At 37.7% G+C, this 20626-nt stretch overlaps 2 protein-coding genes across 8 annotated transcripts in view; both read left to right on the top strand.

The window, feature by feature from the left end:
- erfl1 (Ets2 repressor factor like 1) overlaps positions 1-16597 on the top strand; it is a 42792-nt gene extending 26195 nt beyond the window's left edge. The window contains exons 3-7 of the mRNA XM_048151742.1: positions 6919-6995; positions 8758-8992; positions 10415-10601; positions 12379-12508; positions 14346-16597. Coding sequence (XP_048007699.1) covers positions 6932-6995; positions 8758-8992; positions 10415-10601; positions 12379-12508; positions 14346-15172 — 1443 coding nt within the window. The 5' untranslated portion in view covers positions 6919-6931 and the 3' untranslated portion in view covers positions 15173-16597. The remainder of the gene's footprint in view (positions 1-6918; positions 6996-8757; positions 8993-10414; positions 10602-12378; positions 12509-14345) is intronic.
- A 785-nt stretch (positions 16598-17382) lies between these two features.
- arhgef1b (Rho guanine nucleotide exchange factor (GEF) 1b) overlaps positions 17383-20626 on the top strand; it is a 50801-nt gene continuing 47557 nt past the window's right edge. For 3 of the 7 annotated variants that reach the window (XM_048211649.1, XM_048211646.1, XM_048211643.1), the window contains exon 1: positions 17384-17709. The gene's annotated coding sequence lies outside the window, so the exon portion shown is untranslated. Of the gene's footprint in view, positions 17710-20626 lie in introns of all 7 variants that reach the window. The other 4 variants (XM_048211648.1, XM_048211647.1, XM_048211645.1 and 1 more) reach the window with 3 other exon arrangements.

The following is a 20626-nucleotide window of genomic DNA, read 5'->3' as shown; positions in this document are numbered from 1 at the left end:
CCATGTACTAATATATAAGTGTTGATAGAAATAGTCAAAGTTGTGCAAGGAAGACGTGATGTCACCATGTTCAGAGGAAACAAGACAAAGCAAAAATGCCATTTCAGACTTATTCTAGCTAAGTGAGGTTTCACATACATTTTCTGACGCATAGCAACACAATGATTAGCCTAGATTAATTAGTTTTTGCACAGTGCCAATGGATGAACATGAAGCAGTTATTATAAGGCTGCGATAAGAAAGTGAACAGTGAGTTTAATTAGTAGAACAGTTTGTCAAGCCAACATAAATAGAAGGTAAGGGGACAGAAGAAATGTGTGTGTGAGAGAGAGAGAGAGAGAGAGAGAGAGAGAGAATGAAGGGGTAACGAGGGATGAGGGGGCAGACAGACAGGCATGTGGAGCGATTATAGCAGGGTTTATGTATGAGCTATTGATTGAGTCGGTGGTGACTTCTTGAGTGGTTAATTCGGGAAGTGAGAGCGATAGAGAGAGTAACTCACTGACCAGAGGGAGGAGGGATAAAGAGAGGGGGATAGCAAATAAGAAATGTGCAATAGCTGTTTAGCTTCTGTCTTGTACAAACTAGGCTAAATTTATGATAAAGACATATGAAGGACACATAAAACAGCAGGATTCATTAGCCAACTGGTTGCTTCTTTTTTTTTTTAGAGTGATTTAATGGAGAATAATCTCTTTAAATGCACACTGGAATTTCTGTGATCTCAAGACCTTGAGCATTCTGCACTTCACTTTTTCACCACTCTCTCTTTCACCAAATACTTCTATTAATTATCTTTCCACACATTTTAAATTAAAATCAAGCAGAGCCAAAAAGTTCCCTGGTGCACCATTTAAACAATAATTTGAATCAGAATTAACGTGTCTTGGGTTTCCGCGTAAAATTGATTTTTTTTAAATGTACAAAGGGATATACAAACACTGAGATTTCAATTATGACGGAAGTGAAACTCACTTGTGTAACTTATACGTCTACTGAGGAAAATTAGTGAAGACTAAGAGATAGGCTCCTTAAAAGACACGTTTCTTGAGTTACCACAGTCTTCATATAGGCTCACTTGCAGTAAAAACATGCTGACATGGCTAAATTAGCTTGTTTGTCTTGTTTATGTGTGACAGGGCGTTATATTACCTGCTCATTGAGGGGAAGTAAACAATCGTGGACAATACGTTATGATGTCACCTCACAGGTTGACTGCAGATGTAACGAAGTACGAGCGGCGCGCGTATTTGTGTGAAGTTTAAGGTCCGCTCGCTCTCCCGCGCATTTTCCTCTTTCTCTTCCCCTCTCTCTTCCCTCTCGCGCAGGTTTTGATCTCTCAGCCGCGAGATCAAAGGCGCTCTCTGGCTATTAGTCAGCGAGAGCCATTGATCCCACATCGATCCACGCGAGACACAGCCGCCCCGTGAACACCGTACGAGGCTCCCCAAAGCTCTCCCGCGCGTCGGGAGGGAAAGCGAGCGAGGAGAGAAAAAGAGCTTTAAGGGGGGCGATGTGTGTGTATATTTTTCACTGGCGCGGGCAGAACCAAGCTCGAGCTTTTTCTTTGCCGCGGGACATGAAACAATGAGGCTCGAGCCGGTTTTAATAAAGCGCGCTTTCCCTCCTTTCAACTCTGGCGCGAGGCGGACGAGTCGGCAACGGAGAGCGATCGATAATTAATGACGATGAATAATTTAACCCTATCGATTGATACTTTTTCTCCGTCTTTTTCCCCCTTCTTTTCCTTGTATCTTAAGTCCGATGTTCTATAAGAAACTGATACCATATCGTACGCTCGCTCCTATCATCGTTCCTAAAGTTGAGCAAGTTCTGTTCCATCTCACTCTCTCTCTCTCTTTTAACCAACTTTCCTCAGCTTTCTCATTCACAAGTGCTGAGCTGAGCTGAGCACCGCCGAAACTTTCACGGTCTCCTCACCTTATTATCTCAATTATTGGGTTTCGTATCTAAACTTTGCTAGTGTTAGGAAAGATGATTGCTGGTATGAGGAGAGAGGTGTAGGCTAACACATCTCACCCACTTCACGTAACCAACTTAGAAGTTAGTTACATAGCATGACCACCCTCCTGAGGTGACAGAAGAAACTGTAAGTCTGTGAATATGAAAATATAAAGCATTCACAGGACAAAAACGATTTTGATATAAGAAACTGTAATTTCATATACATTTGTGAGCTTAATGGATGTTAAATGACACACACACATCTGTTATGTTTTAGAGTTGTTAGCTTTTGCTTTATAGGCTATATGTTCTATATTTGTTTCTATACTGCTTTTTGACATTCAATGTTTACAATTAAACCATTAACTGTACATTTGATTACCACAACAAATGAATGCACAGTCAATATTAGATTAATTGTACTCAACTATGATTTACACAGTTTAAGAATAAATTCTGAACTACTTTGATGTGAAGCAGATATGAAAATATGATATAGATGTTTGAGACAGTGCAATAAAACACACAGGTGTTTAAACAAATATGTGTTACATTCCCTAGTCATTCTCTCAAATTGCAAATTTAAATAACTGGCATAACATGAAATGAAACCTAAATTTATTACACTGCCTTTATAGAAATCCCTTACAAAAAGGATCCAAAACTTTTGTAGAGAAATTAATAGTTTTCAGTAATGTGATCAAATGTCCCTCATTTTGCATGCTCCAGCCAAAAGACAAAGATGTCTCATCTGAGTCTTTATGAAATTTTAATAAATACGTATACATCCGTTAACTAAAGCTCTCATAGAATTTTGCGAGGCACCTGCAAATATTTCATTTCCATGTGTTTACATTGGAACTGTCATTTTTATCTCTTGTCTGATGCGTCCCATCTCGAGTTCTCCATCTTGACCGTCTTTCCCCTCTCTTTCCCCTGCTCTCCCTTTTTCCTTCTTCATAACAAACACACCAGCCAGTCCTTCTGTTCTTTGACCCTGAGGCTGTGCAGACTGTCAGAGTAGAGTCAAGAGAAATCGAGAGATCGAGAAAAAGTAAAAGAGGGAAAGAGGAAGGAACAGTGGGGGGGAAAGAGAGAGAGGGGTGAGGGTGCTCAGTAAGTCCCTTTTCAGTGGCAGCCCGAAACAGAAAGATGACACAGATACGGGGGGTTTGTTTCATGTCCTGGGAGCAGAGAGCATGAGAGACGAGAATCATCACATTCCCTCAGTATCTCTGTTTCAGAACCTTGCTGTCCATCTTTTTCACAACTAGAAACAATTTCTGCAATCTGTTACTTAGTTCTTTCTCTTTCCCTCTACTCTTTAGTCCACTTCAGAACCTCATCTTTGTACCATTTTATTTTGTGGTCCACCCATAACACAAAATTGTTTCCAGCAGCTCTGTTTTGTCGAAACATTAATGTGCAATCAGCAGAGCTTTTCACAAAATGTAATTAGTCACAGGGGTAAACGTGTAAATCTGCAGGGCATAGCTATTCCATAATGAATGAGTAATCAATGCCTGTGTTTAAATGTAATAATGTTTATAAAAGCACACTTATTATTTCATACTTAGTGTTTTTGTGCTATAGGATTAGCGCAAATCATTTTTCCACGGCATTGAACTAGAATTCTTTGAATCCCCACACCACAAATCATAGATTTACTAAATGATTAAAAATGATTTGACATATGGTCAGAATATTTAATATTAAACCATGAAATGCCTTACATATATTAACATAATCCAGACGAGAAAACTGAATTTATATATATATATACAATACTGTGCAAAATCTTAGGCATTAGTATTTTCGTATAGGTGTCAGTATAAGACATATCAGTTTACTTTTCCAAACATTCCTTTTGCCATTACTTGTAATAATCCAGTGAGATTTTTGTATGCACATGGAGTCTGACAACAGCCGGTGATCCACACAGAGATCTGATCTCACCATCATCGAGTCCATCTGGGATTACATGAAGAAACAGATGAAACTGAGACAGATTAAATCCAAAAGAACTATGGCAACTTGAACTTGATGAAAAGCTACCTGAAAAACTATGCGCAAGTGTACCTAGGACAAAAGCTGTTTCAAACGCAAATGGTGGTCACACCAAATATTGATTTAAATTAGTTAATAGAAGTTAATTGATAAATAAAATCTATTTATGACATTTTAAAAAAAAAAGCATCCTCACTTTACAGCATTTTTTACACACACATATGTGTATATATACATAATTATTTTCATGATTTGTTATCACAACATTTTTTCTTTTGTCAAATCAACTTCAGTAATTAATGTGGTTCAGATAACATAATATTTTAAGTTTCTGTTGATTAAACCAATCGCCTTCATTGTATTAACTCAAAATTTTTATTTCAATGAACTATATGCAACCAGGTAACTTACTTTTTTTAAGTTAAACCAACAATTATTTTATTTACAGTGTATATAAATATGATATATGATATAATTTCACTTTTTTCCTATACACTGAACATACATATACATTTATATGAATTTACACATATATAATTTCTGTTAAAACACAATGATATACAGTCAAACCAAAAATTATTCAGACATTTTTGATATTTTTGATATATTTTTACTAGTGGGTGCAGGAGACTATAGTTTATTTATGTAAGTGAGGATAGCAAAATAAAGTAAACTGTGACATACCCAAAATTTCTTCATACAGTGGACTACCAGTAAAATTTATAAAAATTTGGAACCAAAAATTATTCAGACACTTGGACCTGACCATGTTTTGCTTAAGTGTTACCTGACATAATTCAGATTATTTTTTTTTGACACAGTTTAACTCTGAGATCTTGTCATATTTTTTTTACCATTTTTTTAAACTATAGTGAATAAACTGTATTAATGAATGAAATGTTCAAGGTGTCTGAATAAATTTTGGTTTGACTGTATAATATATATATATATAATTTTAAATAAAGTAAAATATATGTATATATACGTATATATTCATTTACTTCTACTTTTTTATTACTTTGATCATATTTTGTGTGCGTATGCTCACAGATGATATAATTGTGAGCATCTGTTAGTTTGTGACCTTGATGTGATTATATGTACCTCTCACAGAAGAGTTTTACTTTCCTCAAGAGTGCATTTGAGCATGTTGTCTTGAGGAACGGTGTTACTTTGTGTTGCCCTGTCCATGTCCATCTTTTATTTCAGAGTTTTTTGTTTGGTGTGTGTGGTGGTTGTGCGCTCCCTGAATCAGTATCTTCATATCTAGGAGATTGTGAGAAGATGTATTCCCTTGGCTGCTAGTTATAATGTTTCTGGGGGTGATGGGGAGAACTTGAAAGCCCTGTGCTGCCCAAATCAAAACTAACAAGGAAATGATGGGGGCTCCTTTATCTCTTCACTGGCCTGGAGGGGAAGAGCAGGGCAAAAGAAAGAGATCGAGGGAAAGGGAGGGTGGGGGGCGTCCTGGCTTCCTCTTTGATTTGTAAAAAATGCATTACCTCCGAAATCAAACGGAAAATTACTGAGCGGGAGCAAAACATACAGAGGAGAGAAAGAGAGAGAGTGCAGTTAGGTGCACAGGCAGGTAAGGCTGGGTTTCCTTTGATCGGATAGGCTGCCTGATAGGCGCTGAATACAGATTTTACAAATTAATTAATATACAGGTGTGATATGGACTGGACCAGTTGCACTGTTCTCAGTTGGATTTAATAGTGTTAAAGTAGTATCTATTTTTAAGACTGGCCCAGTAAGACAAATTTTATAGGTGAGCACAAAGTCTGAATCCACATTTCTATGCCCTCGCAAAGCAGGTAACTAAAATTCATACACGTGAATTTATATACCAGCTTTCTTGAGTAGGAAAGATACTATACTAAAGAAATAACAACAGATGAATGTTAAGAAAAAAAGAGCGAGATGAGAAGTAGACGGTGCGAGGGTGGGGGAGAGCAAGTGGACAGTCCAAAGAGTAAAAGAAACAAAGCATGTGTGTGTGTGTGTGTGTGTACTTGTGTGTGAGAGAGAAGTGCCTGGAGTTAGCAATAATAATTTATACAAACACACCTCAATAATTCACGTTCCATTTCAATGCTGGAGGGAAGATCCAAAATTCACAGAGCATAATTAAATAGAGTGAGAGAGGAGAGGGGGAGAGGGAGAGGCCAGCATTAAAGATACCCTTGTACCGGCTCCTTCTTCTTCCCGAGCTTTGTAAAACAACCTTTATGAAATTGTGATGTCTGAGGAGAGATTGAACTTCTCTAGCCATGTATACTGAATTGCTGCATGGAGAGATGGATCTTTACTGATGCTCCCAGTTGTTCTGATAGCAGATGCAATCTTCAATGATTTTTGATATCCTGCTTTGAAGTTATTTGTATGAACACATGCCCACTGTGGTATGTTTATTTCCTTTTGCTGCAATGTGAACATTTCATGTTGGAAATGAAGTTCAGTTATAGTGCATAACGTGTGGAAACTGAAAATGTGCATTTTGGTATTTTGATCATTATTACAAAATGTAATGCATTAAAGTGCAAACAGATACCTATAAAAACCTATGGACTAATTGCTTGAGGGCCTCACACACTGTCATAGATGTTCAACATGAGATGGGGTCTTTTGAACGTTGCTCTTTGTGAAAAAATGCTCAGTGATCTTCTGCATGGCTGAAGGGACAGCCTTCGGCAACCATATTTAAAGAAACCCTTCAAATGAAAAGGCATTGATTGATTTCAGAGGCCACTGGAATGACATGCCCTCATGGTTTACAACAGCGTGTTCTGACACACTGGTGTGTGGTGGGTGAAACAAGTCCATAAGAGCACTTTGAAAATTTGTGGAGTCAAAGTGGAGTCAAAGTGTTATGCTTTAGCCTTATGTTTTGTGCTCTAATCTAAAATGGTTCACACTCAAATTGTGTTGGTTTGTGTGTGAATGCAGGTGTAGTGGAGGTATGGACTGTAACTGTGTTAGTGACCTGCTGCTCACTCCACCCGTCCCAACCCTCTGGACACCAGGTGAGACACCGGAAGAGGATTTATTTTTTCATCCAACTTAAATGTCTTTTTCTTCATTATGCATGACAGGACAGTAAAAATGCATAGATCTCTGATACATATTTAAGCAAATTATATCATGAACAAAAGTTCCAACCAACAGCATGACACAATATGTTATTATACAACAGTTTACTCAACAGGAAGTTAATATTAAGCAACTTACATTTTAGACACAGTTTCAACGGTACACGAAAATCGTTCCAAATGAAGCCAAGGAAGAATTGACCGCTGCGTCTCCTAACAACCCACAGTAGTAGTGTTTCGTTCCTGAATAAATCAGTGTTTTAAACTAATAGGTTGAGTAAATTATTCAATGACTCACTTTAATAGGCTGCATCCGAAACCTTAGGCAGCTGACTTGTTGCCTCGCTGCTTTATCAAGCAGTGACTTCAGGCTGTGTTTGTGCATGAAGGTGCCTAATGAAACTGATTTTGGACAGACTTCTGAGGCAGCGTAACAGTTTAATGATCTACTACAAATTAGAGCTCTGGTGATACCTAAGAATATTTAATTGCTACAATAAAAATATCTCACTAGAAATTACATTAAAAGTGATAAAAGTGGGTCAAAATTGTACATTTACACACAAACTGACCACCAACCGCAATTTTCAGACACCAAATTTATTTTTTTATCATAACTGTGCATAATTTGTAGCATAACGCAGAGGATTGTGGGATATCAAAGGCTGTGATAGATGCTATGCTGCCTTTAAAAATCCATCAGATTCTCAGTAGACAGGATGTGACACGATCATTGGATATTCGGACATGTCTTGTTGCCTTCCTACCTCCATATGCTGCCAGCGGAGGCAGCATTTTTCAGCTTTCGCATGCAGCCAAAGACAGTCACTTGTTTAGTTCATGAATAAATCAGTGTTTTGAATGAATGATTCAATTACTCACTCATAAAGACAATCACATGTTGCCACCTACTGGCATAAGGATGTAACTTGCAGAAAGAATTCTTTAAAGGGATAGTTCACCCAAAAATGAAAATTCTGTCATCATTTGCTCACTATCAAGTAGTTCCAAACCTTTATGAATTTCGTTGTTCTGCTGTACACAAGGGAAGATATATGGAAGAATGTCGGTAACCAAACAGATTTCGTCCCCCATTTACTACCATAGTAGGAAAAATAAATACTGTGGTAGTAAATGGGGGCAAGATCTGTCTGGTTACTGACATTCTTCCAAAAATCTCCCTTTGTGTTCAGCAGAACAAAGAAATTCATACAGGTTTGGAACTACTTGAGGGTGAGTAAATGATGTCAGAATTTGCATTTTTGGATGAACTATTCCTTTAAAAATCCCAACTACTAATGTATTGGCTGACTTTGCATAGTCTGTGATACAAACAAGAAAAAAAGTCCCAGAACGCAGTTCGGCCAATCAAATAGATAGAATTGATAATGATTTTTTTTTTGTTCCTGGTTGTCATTATAGGCTGTTTGCTACAGTTTGAACAATAATCTGGTTCATGTACACCCTTCATCAAAACTTCATCAAAATCAATAAAAAAAGAAAAAAGAAAAAAGAAAAAAGAAAGTTCTCTTACCTATACTTGTTTAAAACACAGGCTAACTACTCCCTAGGCTTAAAATACCCTATTGAGCCACCCATCACTTCATCAGTTATTTAGACAGGAATGCTTTTAGCAAGTAACAAAACCAACAGGCCTTATCCAAATCCTTTCACTTACTTGCCTGCCTTTCCTCAGGCATCGCCTTCCCAGACTGGGCCTATAAGCCAGAGTCAAGCCCAGGCTCCAGGCAGATCCAGCTGTGGCACTTCATCCTGGAGCTGCTGCAGAAGGAGGAATACCAGGGGGTGATTGCCTGGCAGGGAGACTATGGTGAATTTGTGATCAAAGACCCAGACGAGGTGGCAAGACTGTGGGGCATTCGGAAGTGCAAACCTCACATGAACTACGACAAGCTCAGTCGAGCGCTTAGGTATGCACAGCATGTGTGTGTTTCATATTCAAAGGATTGTTTTCTGTGTTAATGCTCTCTCATGCAATATGTATATTCTAGATGATGTGCTTTGTTGAGTACACAGTGTGTTTGGCTGTTTCTTTTGTATGTATGTGTTTTTATCTTGCATCTTATGGGGGGAAAAACATCATTTATTTTTTCCTCACACAATATCCTGTATAATAGCCTTCTCCGCTCCATGCTTGATGCTTGATAGTATGTGGATATTTTAAGTGCCGCCTTCCCTCTCAAGAACATCAATACAGTCCAATTTGTAGAATCTTTGAACATCTAAATGGATTCTGGATGTTCTCTGGCGAGAGGCTCATATAAAGAATACTTGTCGATGGGGTTTTTTTTTAAATTAAGTCTAAAATTGATTCGTACCTCACTGAACTTATATCAGATCTCTTTTTAAACTCCAAACTCCAACATAAAACTTTTGAACTTTGACTCTGGTTGAAGTAGTTTTGCTCTTATTCATGCACATATGCTTAGCCATTTCTCATCCCGCCTTTTTTATCGCTCTGCTCCCCTTCTACCCTCCCCCAGCCTCCCTTTAATAGATGCTGTCGCTATCCGCTAATTGTTATGAATAGGCACAGGCCATAATTAGCCTCGTTGATTAGCCTTGCTTAATTGCTCAATTAAGGGGCACAATTGCCACATAAAATAAAAGCTTACAAATTATTGCTCCGGCAGATTGCATCACGGGAACTCGTGTAGGCTGCCGGACCGCGGTAAAGTGAAGTCAAGCATAAAGTGTGCTGAGATTAAAGAGCCTCGCTCTCATGCACAGGTGAGCATCCTCAAAGCGTTCTGACACTCGTGATGAGCGCAAACGGGTGATGGTCAGGGGAAAAGACTCTGTATAGATCCATCTCTTATTTCCAACTGAATGATACGTCTTCGTGTGATGTTGAGGGAAATCTAAGCGCAGAACAGGCAGCCGACAAAGCTGGCATTCCCAATGAAGGCCATGACCCTGGAAGATGTTTCAGTGGAGGTGACGGCAGCCTTTCCCCCCTTTAAATGGATCGTTCACTTGAAAATGAAGTCTGTGTCATCATTTTTTAATCCTAATGTCGTTCCAAACCTGTATGGCTTGAAGAACAAGAACTTTGGACCCTGTTGTGTGCACAAAAACCACTGAGACATTCTTCAAAATGTCTTTTTTGTTCCACAAAAAAAAAAAAAAAAAAAATGCAGGTTTTGAACAACATGAGGTAAATGATGACAAATTATGACTTTTTTGGGTGATCTATCCCTGTAATTCAAGCATTCATTCTTGTACGCACAGATGCAGTCGTGTTTTCTTTCTTTTTTTTTTTTTTAAACATTACTGCTTGTGAAAGTAAGGGACAAATGTTTGCAGCTTATTTTATTGTATTATCTGTGCAGGTACTACTACAACAAACGAATTTTGCACAAAACTAAAGGCAAGCGCTTCACCTACAAGTTCAACTTCAGTAAGGTGGTTTTGGTGAATTACCCGCTGCTGGACATGGCCAGCTCTCCGTTCCTGCTGGCTCAGAACCACTTCAATGGAGGAGCAGCCACACCGGACTGCAGCCCTGTCACACCCGAGGTATGAAGGAATAAATGCATCCCATGTATTTGGTGCAGTGATTACAGAAGTGTAAAATCAACAGAACAAAAAATCCCAATATAATGAGAGACAGGAATGAACCGCCAGGTATAACAGAAGAATGAAAGCAGACAAAAACCTGAAGAGCTGACGTGCTCTGTGATAATAACAACTCTATTGCCAGTGTTTAATGATTGATGTTTTTTATCCATACTGTATAAGGCTTTCTGTATTAGCTTTGATGTGCAGGATCAGGCCATTGATTGTACAAAGTCAATCAGTATGTAGGTGTCTTTTTTGAATTTATTTTATTTCTTTTGCACTGTCTGTAATTGCTGTAGTATTGGTGTTCAGCAATTATTTGTCTTCGGTCAATGTTAAACTTTAACTAAAATAGTTATCATCTGAATACCAGGGGCAAAGCATTAATTTATATGTTCTGCATGAATACAAAGAGTATGAGAATAGGTTTTTATCAATAAAGGTTTAGTCAAATCTGAAATCCACTTAAAATATGCTCCTCAAAAGTATAAATGGGTAGGTAATTGAAAACAAGCGGTCTGATAAAATTCAATAACAAAATTATAATTAATATTATTTTTTATTAATAACCTGATTTTATTACAAAGTATATACCCAGGTCATTCCATGAGAAAGTTATCTGCTGCACATCTTGACTAGAGGAGACTGAAGGAGAAGGGAAAGATCCAGAAGTGAAGAAGAAAGTAGAGAGAATGTCACAGATGGCGTTAAGCAGCCTTAAAACAAAAGAAGACATTATCCCTTTCCTCTCATCTCAGTCTTGAAGGCGTACTCATCACTGCCATTGATTGAAAATGAAAGACATGTGAGAAATGAAAGAGAAGGTGGGGCTGTCAGATCAGTGCCATGTAATTAATGCGGTTTTGTTAAGCAATCCAGATTACGTAGCTTCGAAGTACAGTCCTGCCTTTCTCACTGAAAAGAGAAGAGTGACAGAAATTATTGATCACCTTCATGTCACTAATAATAAAAAAGAGAAAATCTTTATGGTGTTCATCCGATAAGATTCCTTCAGTGACTTCCAGGTTTTTATATTGAGCTTCATCCCCCACCACCCTTTTCTAATCTGCTCCCAAAAGCCGTTCCACATTTTGGGAGGTAAAAACCCCGGGATCTCTTTGTGGCCTATACTCTCACTGACATCTTATGAAGTCTTTAAGACAAGATTTCTAAGATGGTCTTAAAGATGTCATGATAGTTTCGCATTTCTTATCATCCTTTGAATGTGAATTTACAGCAGTGAATTCTTTGTCTGTTTATGCACTTTTTTACAAATTAATCAGATTATCCACATTTTTAGCAGTACATAAACATCCCAGTAAAATGGTTAAAGGGATAGTTCACCCAAAAATGAAATCTCTGTCATCATTTACTCATCCTCAAGTTGTTCCAAACCTGTATACATTTCTTTGTTCTGCTGTACACAAAGGAAGATATTTGGAAGAATGTTTGCAACAAGCAGATCTCATTGACTACCATAGTTTTTTTCTCTACTAGTTAATGGGGGCGAGATCTGCTTGGTTACAACCATTCTTCCAAATATCTTCCTTTAAAAAAATGATCTATTCCTTTAATAAAATTCATAATAACTGTTAAAATACACAAAAATATTATATATTTATATTACACTATATTATGTCATTTTAAAAAGCTAGTCTGTCATGTCATTTATTAAATTCTTCTCACTGTCTAATGATCCCCACACGCTGTCTTTTCTCTATCCCATCTTTCCCAGGCCCTTCAGTCTTTATTTCCTCGTTTGCCTGAATCGGGTCGAGGGCCCTCTCTGTTTGAGCGCAGTGCAGGGGCCCCAGGGCCTGATGGGGACAAGCTGAGACTGGACACTTTTCCTTTCCTCGGCTCAGGTGAGACATAAATTAAACAAATTTAATTAATGTTTGTTTTTCAGAGCAGTGAAGTAAGTATAAAAGTATGTTGAGTTCAGATATAAGTGATCAGTTCACACTGTTATGAGTATGTTCTTGACAATGTTAGTTTCCATTAGCATTTCTGCACTCTAACACTTCCTCTGCAAGTGCTACGGTATCATGTACATATTCTTTTGTTTTTCGGATGTTCTGAATGTACATTGAAATATCAGTGTATCAGAATGTATGAGGGCATGAGTATGTCAATGTGACTCCCCACCCCAAAAGCACCTCCTCTCCCCCTTCAACTTTGTTTGTCCTGAGGTCCTGTTCCACCCTCCTCCTCTTCTTACCCCTCTCTGCCTCCCATGTGTACCCCCTGTCCTAATCCCTTCCCAAGCAGGAAGGCCCTAATTGAGGGTGCAGGCTTCAGTTTGTGGCCTGTGGGCACCCATTACTGTGTTTTCATAAGCAAGTGAGGCCTGCCTGACTGATTCAATATTCATGTGTCTGCCAGCTACTCCTGGCCCTACATACACACACACACTCTCTAGCACTGTCAAATTAGCCCTGCATAGCAAATAACACAGAGAGAGGCTGTGGAGATAAAGAGAGAGAGAGAAGAGAAAATGAAGTAGGGAGGAATAAAGAAAGAAAGAGACTGAGAGGAAGTATACTGTAAATGTGTACATGGAAGAAAATAAAGAAAAGGTGTTTGTAATGTAAGTGAACATTTGGTGAAAAGCATGTTAAGTATTAGGAGTGTGAAATCAGGCATATCAACTCTTATTTATTAATTCATCTGTGAAAAAATAAGCTGTCTGACATCTAAGTTCTGTTTTATCTTACATATACTGTATATATAGAAAAGTATGTGGTAGGTAATTGTTTTTCAAATTATTATGGAATTAATACACAAATGCTCAAATTATTAAGCTATAGTCAAAAGTGACAGTAAAGACATTTATGATGTTACAAAAGATTATTTTTATTTCAAATAAATGTGTTTGTTTGAACTATCTATTCATTAAAGAATCCTGACAAAAATTGCATCAGTGTCCACAAAAACATATAATCGCAGCACAACAGTATATAACATTGATAAATATTTTTATCATCAAATCAGCATATTAGAATGGTTTCTGACGGTTCAGGTGACACTGAAGACTTTCAAAAGATATTTTCAAAAGACATTTTCAAAAATATATTTTCAAAAGACATTTTCAAAAAAAATGCTGTGTTAAAAACAAGCCAAGTTGGGTTAAAAATGGACAAACCCAGCGATTGGGTTGTTTTAACCCAGCGGTTGGGTTAAATGTTTGTTGTTGTTTTTTTTTAACCTAACTAAATAGTTTGAAAATTAAAAATCAGACACATAATTACTAGAGGCAACAACAATAATCAAAAGGTGAACATTTATTAATAAGCAATTTAATAAATGTTTAATTATTATTCATTAAACTTATTATTAAATGTTCATTTATTAAACATATTAATAAATGTTAATTTCCAACATATTTTGGGCTCATTTTAAGCAAGCAATACAGTAATTTTTAAACAGTAGTTGAGTTAAATACAACTACCCAGCAGGTTGGGCAAACATTTAACCCAACTGCTGGGTTAAAACAACCCATTCGCTGGGTTTGTCCATTTTCAACCCAACTTGGCTTGTTTTAGAGCGTATATATAAAGTTTTTGAAACATATGATGTGATATGAATCATAATGCCTTTATAGTTTTCCCTTCAGGTTCTCTGTTCCCAGTCATGTCTCTAACATCTGATCTTAAACATTAACACTGGTTTCCGTTCCATGTTTTTCAATTTCTCCCACAGGGGCTCCTTGTTACTCCAAACCTCCATCCCTGTTGGGTCCTTACCCGCGGAACCCCTCTTTTGACTACCCCTGGGGCTTCAACCCCTACCTCCCAGGGGCCTTTTCTCTGAACAACTGTCCCAAATTGCCCCCAGGCTCCCTCTACTCCTCACATTTCTACCCCAATCCGCTCCAGTCCAGCCTGTCTCAGCTCCCACACCCCTTCTCTTCACTCTTACCCCCCGGAGACACGACTGGGGCCGAACGCGGTCAAACGGGAGGAACTAACGGTCAGCCCCCCAGACTCTGCATCCCTCCATACCCAGGGAGCGTGCCACTTGGTCGGACTGAGTTGGGAAACGGGGGTACGGGTGTAGGCGACCGTGAAAGAGGGGAGACCAACACCGGTGTCACAGGTGGAGGTCTTGGTTTAGGGTTAGGCCTAGGATTGGGTTTGGGTGGGCTCAGCGTGGGAAGCGGAGGTGGAGGCCGTCAAAGCCCTTCCGAGCGGAGAAAGGGTGTAAAGCAGGATCCGGAGTCTGACTCTGAGCTGGAGATCACAGACCTGAGCGACTGCAGCTCGGAGAACGAGAATGAACCGGACTTCTCTCTAGGGAAGGAGCCAGGGCTGGGTGGTCGCTCACACCTTTTAGAGGCCAAATCCGGTGGTCTCGGGGGAGTCCTGCCCCCTCTCTCTTCTCTTCCTCCACCTGTGTCCCCACATCCCCTCAAAAGTCTGGGACCCCTGACTCCTCCACCATCATCCCTGCCTCCATCCCTCTCTCCCTCCCTCAGTATGGTTGACCGGCACAGGGAAACAGAAACACTTAAACTTGCTCACAGTTAATATGTTCTGTTGTGTGATTTTTGATGTCTTGCAGGTTCTCTTTCTCTTTTTCTGTCTGTGTATTCCTGCATTTGTGAAATAATGCTGTATATTCCCATTTCATTTTTCCCCCTCCTCTGTTCCGCTGTCCTCCGAAGCCACTCATGCGGTCTTAATATCAGAGCTTTCAATTTCTGCTTTTCTCAATTTCTGTATCGCACAATGAGACTCTCAATGCAATCTTAGTTTTTGTCACTCTGAGTGTAGACGTGCAGCACACACACACACAAACAAAACAGCTTTTCAGATTAGAATGTTTAAATATCTAAAGAATTCTTATTCTCAAATCTCCATTAGAAAACAGAGATATTTTATAGCCAAGACAGCACAGTAATGGAATATGCAGATCTTTTATCACCACTTTTTGAATTGCACTGCATTCTGGCCATGCTGAGATAGGCAGGAAGTTTGTTCTGCTTGGTGTATTTCACAGACTTTTTCATAAGTTAATGCTAAGCTCGGCAATACAGTGTTCAGCTGAACAGTGTAACACAAGCAAAATGCAATAATGGCAACACTGATAATAATTTTAAGGTGATTCAGTGTTGCAATAAAGCACTTTTGTTTTATTGTGCTGATGCAGAAAAATATATGGTCAAACATTGCCATCTTGTGGATATATTTTTCAAAGCCCATCATAGTTTTTTTTTTTTTTTTTAAGAGAAACTTATTTATTTTATTTATTTATTTATTTTAACTTTCAAATTTCATGTCCAGTCCATGTCTTTTTTAAAATGTTCAAAAAATTTATGAGCCTGAAAATGAGAGACAGAGTCAATACTGCTCATGTCAGTGAATATTTAAAGTTTGTATCTATTTCATTGTATATATTTTATTATTGTGTACATTATGTTTAATTACTATTACTATATGGGATAGTTGTATTGGTGTCATTTTACTCTGTACCTAATTGAAGAGTGATATATGAGACAGGGAAATGGATAAGTATATGTGTAGTGACCCAAAGTTGACCAAGATGGAGCAATTGTTTTTCACATTGCTCATAAGAATGGTTTAGAGTTTAGACGGAAAGGGTGCGCAAAAAATATTCTGCTCCCTCTAATTGTGCCCTGTGGAAATTTGCTCCAGATACCTCAGAAAAGTAGATGACCCTACTGGACTGAGTTATGCCGGTAGTCTTATATTTCAATAATTCATTCACCCAGTGGTGATGTACTATAATTAATCAAGTGTGAATAATATTAGTTGCAGCATCTGCTCATTTCTTTAACCAATGTTCATTCTAATGTTTAAGTTTGATATATGAACATCCAATCTGAATATAAAGACAATACATAAGAGCAGAATGACACACATTGATGAATGGATTTTCCATTGAAAACAATTCAGACAAGGTGAGAACAAAAGGGAACAAGTTTAATACAACGGCAAAATAAAAGTACGGTTTTAGCAAACTCGTGCCAACAATTTTCACGGATATATTCTTACAATTCTTTGGAAAGTTCTTATCTGATTCTAGATAACAAATTGAAAGAGTTGTTACATGACAGTTGGTGCCCTTGACTTACCCGTACTTAAGGGAATTTCATCTGTACATAGAACTTTGTGTATTTGTGTGTACACATTGAAAAGTGAAAAAATACCATTTACCTAACAGTAAAGCCTTTTCTTTGTTTTATTGTGAAAATTTAAAACAGAAAGGATGACTAGAACAAAAAATGAGCAAAGAGTAATATCTTCAAAAGCAATAAACAATATTCTTGACATTCAATTGTAAGAGTATGGATTTTTCTCTGGCATCCAGTAGGCTATAAATGATAAAAACAAATACTCGTTCATTTTTTCTGTCTGTGTAAAAGGTTTCATGAGGTGGCCTACATCCTGTCAGGTACCAAACACGCTGAATTTCTGAGATTATCTAGATAAATGAAAATGGTGAGTAAACAACTAGTGACCAACCACATTTCCTGTGCATGCAAACATCTATAGGAGTGCAGTGTAGTTCACAAATAAATCAAAATGCAATCTAGGATGGTGGAGTTTCACATAAGGTACAGGTCAACAATATACCCGTTCACATTCATAAATCGTGAATATGTGTATAATAATGCCACGGGGAGCCACAGTGTCCCTGAACACGCGTTCAAGAACCATACAAATGGAGGGGAACCAATTTAGTGTAACACTGCACGGAACCATACGGGCATACATACATGAAAGATTTCTTTTGGACATCTTTCGGCCTCTGGTGGTCGCAAGTCACACAGGAAGAGGCAGTGGACGGCGAAAAGTTACGTTTCCAACGTAAAAAAACATATAGCTTCCTGTCGAGTGCACTCGGTGGTTATTAAACACATTTAGTGATCAACCGCACATTAAGAAGAATGATTTAGTCTTGCTTTTATATCTGCTGTCAAACGTCGCGCGCTTGAATTTGTCTCCACTTCCGCGTACAATGTTTTTTTCGAACGACATACGACAAGTTTAGAACAGGAAGCCTTCAGAGGCGCTTGTCACTCCTTCTCACCTTTTAGAAGGTAAGTTTTAAGCTTAAACATCTGGATTACAGGGTCTGTTTTGATTTTGAGGCATTTTATTCTTTTTCTTGTCCGCAATGATGTGATTTGTCATCAGAGGGAGCATTCGCGTGCTTGATTACTAGCATGATCCGCGAGCGATCCGATCCTGCCAGTTTGCCTTTGCTCAGCGAGCGGAATGTTGTGTTTGGCTACAATGTAACCTTTGCCTGCATTCCTATTATTTCCGTCGACCCGCGCCTCTATTTTTCAACAAAATGAAAGCGACGGTAATATTTGAATCTAGCTTCCTCGCAAGATGCTTTTGAATGAGCAAAGGAAATTGCTTCTGATCTTTGACAGCTAAATAATCTTACTTTAAAATGTCTCGACAAAATGTTTGCATTACATGCAAAAGCAATGTCAACATAACCACCGTTTGCGTTGTTATGGATATTTCTGCCTGATCAGCAACGACAGGACGTTATAGCGCTACTGTAATTTCATACATTTATAATAAGCTGATTATATCAACTTTAGTTCGTGATAGAAATGTAAGGCCTTGTAGGTAACACGAGTTTGGATTTTTTTTTTAACTGTATTAATATTTTAAGCAATATCACATGAGTAGCGAGAGATATGTTGTACTGCATATTAGCACTGCTGTAAATCCGCACGATTACGATTGTCATAATACATTTATACAGTTCAACACTCAAGTAGCTAATATGTATTTCATATGTATATATGTATTTCTTCACCGCCAAATAAAATGGTTACAAAATAAACCAAAGCAACAACTTTTACTTGTTTCCAACCAACGGACAAAGTGAAAGCCTGGTCTGGATCAGCATTTATAAGTGGATTTCCCATCCTTGCTCTAGGCCTTCGCTAGCTAATCAATGGGCTTTTGTTCCAGCCCGTGTTTTGCATTTCACTGGTGAGAGAAACACCTAATCGCTTCAAGCGGAATCACACCGTTTGCTTCTATTCGTGAGAGAAAACAGTAACTTGAGCTTTTAGAGAACTTGTCCCTTGCTTTGTTTCAACTTTACACCACTCACATTCTCCGGTCTTTGTCCCTGTACTGTTATATTAAATGACAACACTCTTGAAACACCACTCAGCCAATCAAATGTGAGTCTGCTGTATAATGCGTTTATAATAAGCCCTGGCAGGCAGACAACATAGAGTTTATTATAAACTTTATTGATATAGTGAGTGCAATTTGTAGCCCTTGTATTTGTCAATACATAAATTATCTTTAACTCTGTTTTTGCAGTCGTTATATAAGCGAATGTCAAGGTAAATTGATGTAGGCCATTGTTTACATTTTATGTTTGGCTTCCAGGTAATTCGTTGTGTAGAAAACCACCGTAGTCCATTACATTTTTGGGCAAGGGGCACTTAAGAAGCATCGTTAGTCTTGATGTAGTTCTTAGCTACGACCGTCTGACAGCTAGAGTGAACTGGGATTAGATTAGTTTAACCTTCATGGAGTGAGCCTTGTTCATATTTATTGGATGCATTTGAAGAGAAATTGCAGTCATCAGTTAACCTGCCTGTGTTTCTCCGTCAGCTGATAGTTCTCGGGTTTCATCCCACTGTTGTTTTATGTAAACATTCTCATTGCTTGTTGTTGCATTTTAAAAATAATTAGGACTATTTGTATTATTTGGACTAAAACGAACCACTGTATAATGTATAATTCTTTAAGAGTCAGTCATGTTTTGTTATGTAGGACTAGCACATGGAATGGCCAAACAGAAGCGTTGTTGTTGTAGCAGCAGCAGCAGTTTGTGGAATCATGTTACTGTAGATCATAATGGAAAAACAGAAGGACAAGTCACTTAGACGCAAAAAGTTTAAGTCAACAATAAAGCGCTTCAGGCCTTTTTGACTTCAAATGGTACGAATCATCACAAAGAGATTCCTAATTACTCTAGTTCAGTGGAAAAGCTGGAATGATTAGGTTGTCACGAAAGCCAGTTGGATTGGCTTTGTACAGGATCTGCAAGATTCAAGCTTGTTTGTATTAAAAATCTCAAAGCAAGCATTTCTAATCTAGAATCTAATCATCCTTTTTTTCTGTGCAATGTGTGAAATATCAATTATTAGAATACAGACCATATGGGGTTTTTAATGTTTTTGAAATACATTTTTTATGTTCACCATGACTGCATTTATTTAATGAAAAATGTGAAATATTATAAAAATATAAAATGCATGTTTTCTATTTTATTACATGTTAAAATGTAATTTATTCCTGTGATGGCAAAGATGAATTTTCAGCATCATTACTCCAGTCTTCAGTGTCACTTGATTCTTCAGAAATCATTCTAATATGATGACTTGCTGCTCAAGAAACATTTCTTATTATTATCAATGTGGAAACCTTCATGATTTTTTTCAGGATTTTATGATGAATTGAAAATATATATATATAGAATAGAATAGAAAGAACAGCATTTATTTGAAATTGAAATCTTTTGTATCAATGTGAAAGTCCTCACTATCACATTTGATCAATTTAATGCATCCTTACTGAATAAAAGCATTAATTTAATTTAAAAAAAAATTACTGAACCAAAGTTTTTGAACAATAATGTATTAAAAAAAAACAGTTTCACTGATATTTTTTATACATGATCCTATAAGTTGCTTCAGCTGTTTAGATTAGTATAAGTCAGGGTTGTCACTACCAAGTACTATCGCAATATTTCTTTTATCATGGGGATGTGATGTTATTGCTATTCTGTTGTATTACTTATTTACAGTTTGCACAAGATTTTATTACTATTATTGTTATTATTATTGCTGTGATAATACATAAATAATATACTGAACATTGTTTTATTTTCTTCACTTTCACACTACAGTTTTTTAAACTTTGTGAACATACTCATGCATCACGGTACTACCTTTTTGAAAATACTGT

The sequence above is a fragment of the Megalobrama amblycephala genome, linkage group LG13 (genome assembly GCF_018812025.1).
Source record: "Megalobrama amblycephala isolate DHTTF-2021 linkage group LG13, ASM1881202v1, whole genome shotgun sequence".
Taxonomy (NCBI): Eukaryota; Metazoa; Chordata; class Actinopteri; order Cypriniformes; family Xenocyprididae; genus Megalobrama; species Megalobrama amblycephala.
Note: the sequence above shows the minus strand (reverse complement) of the source record. Positions and strands in the feature narration are given on the sequence as shown.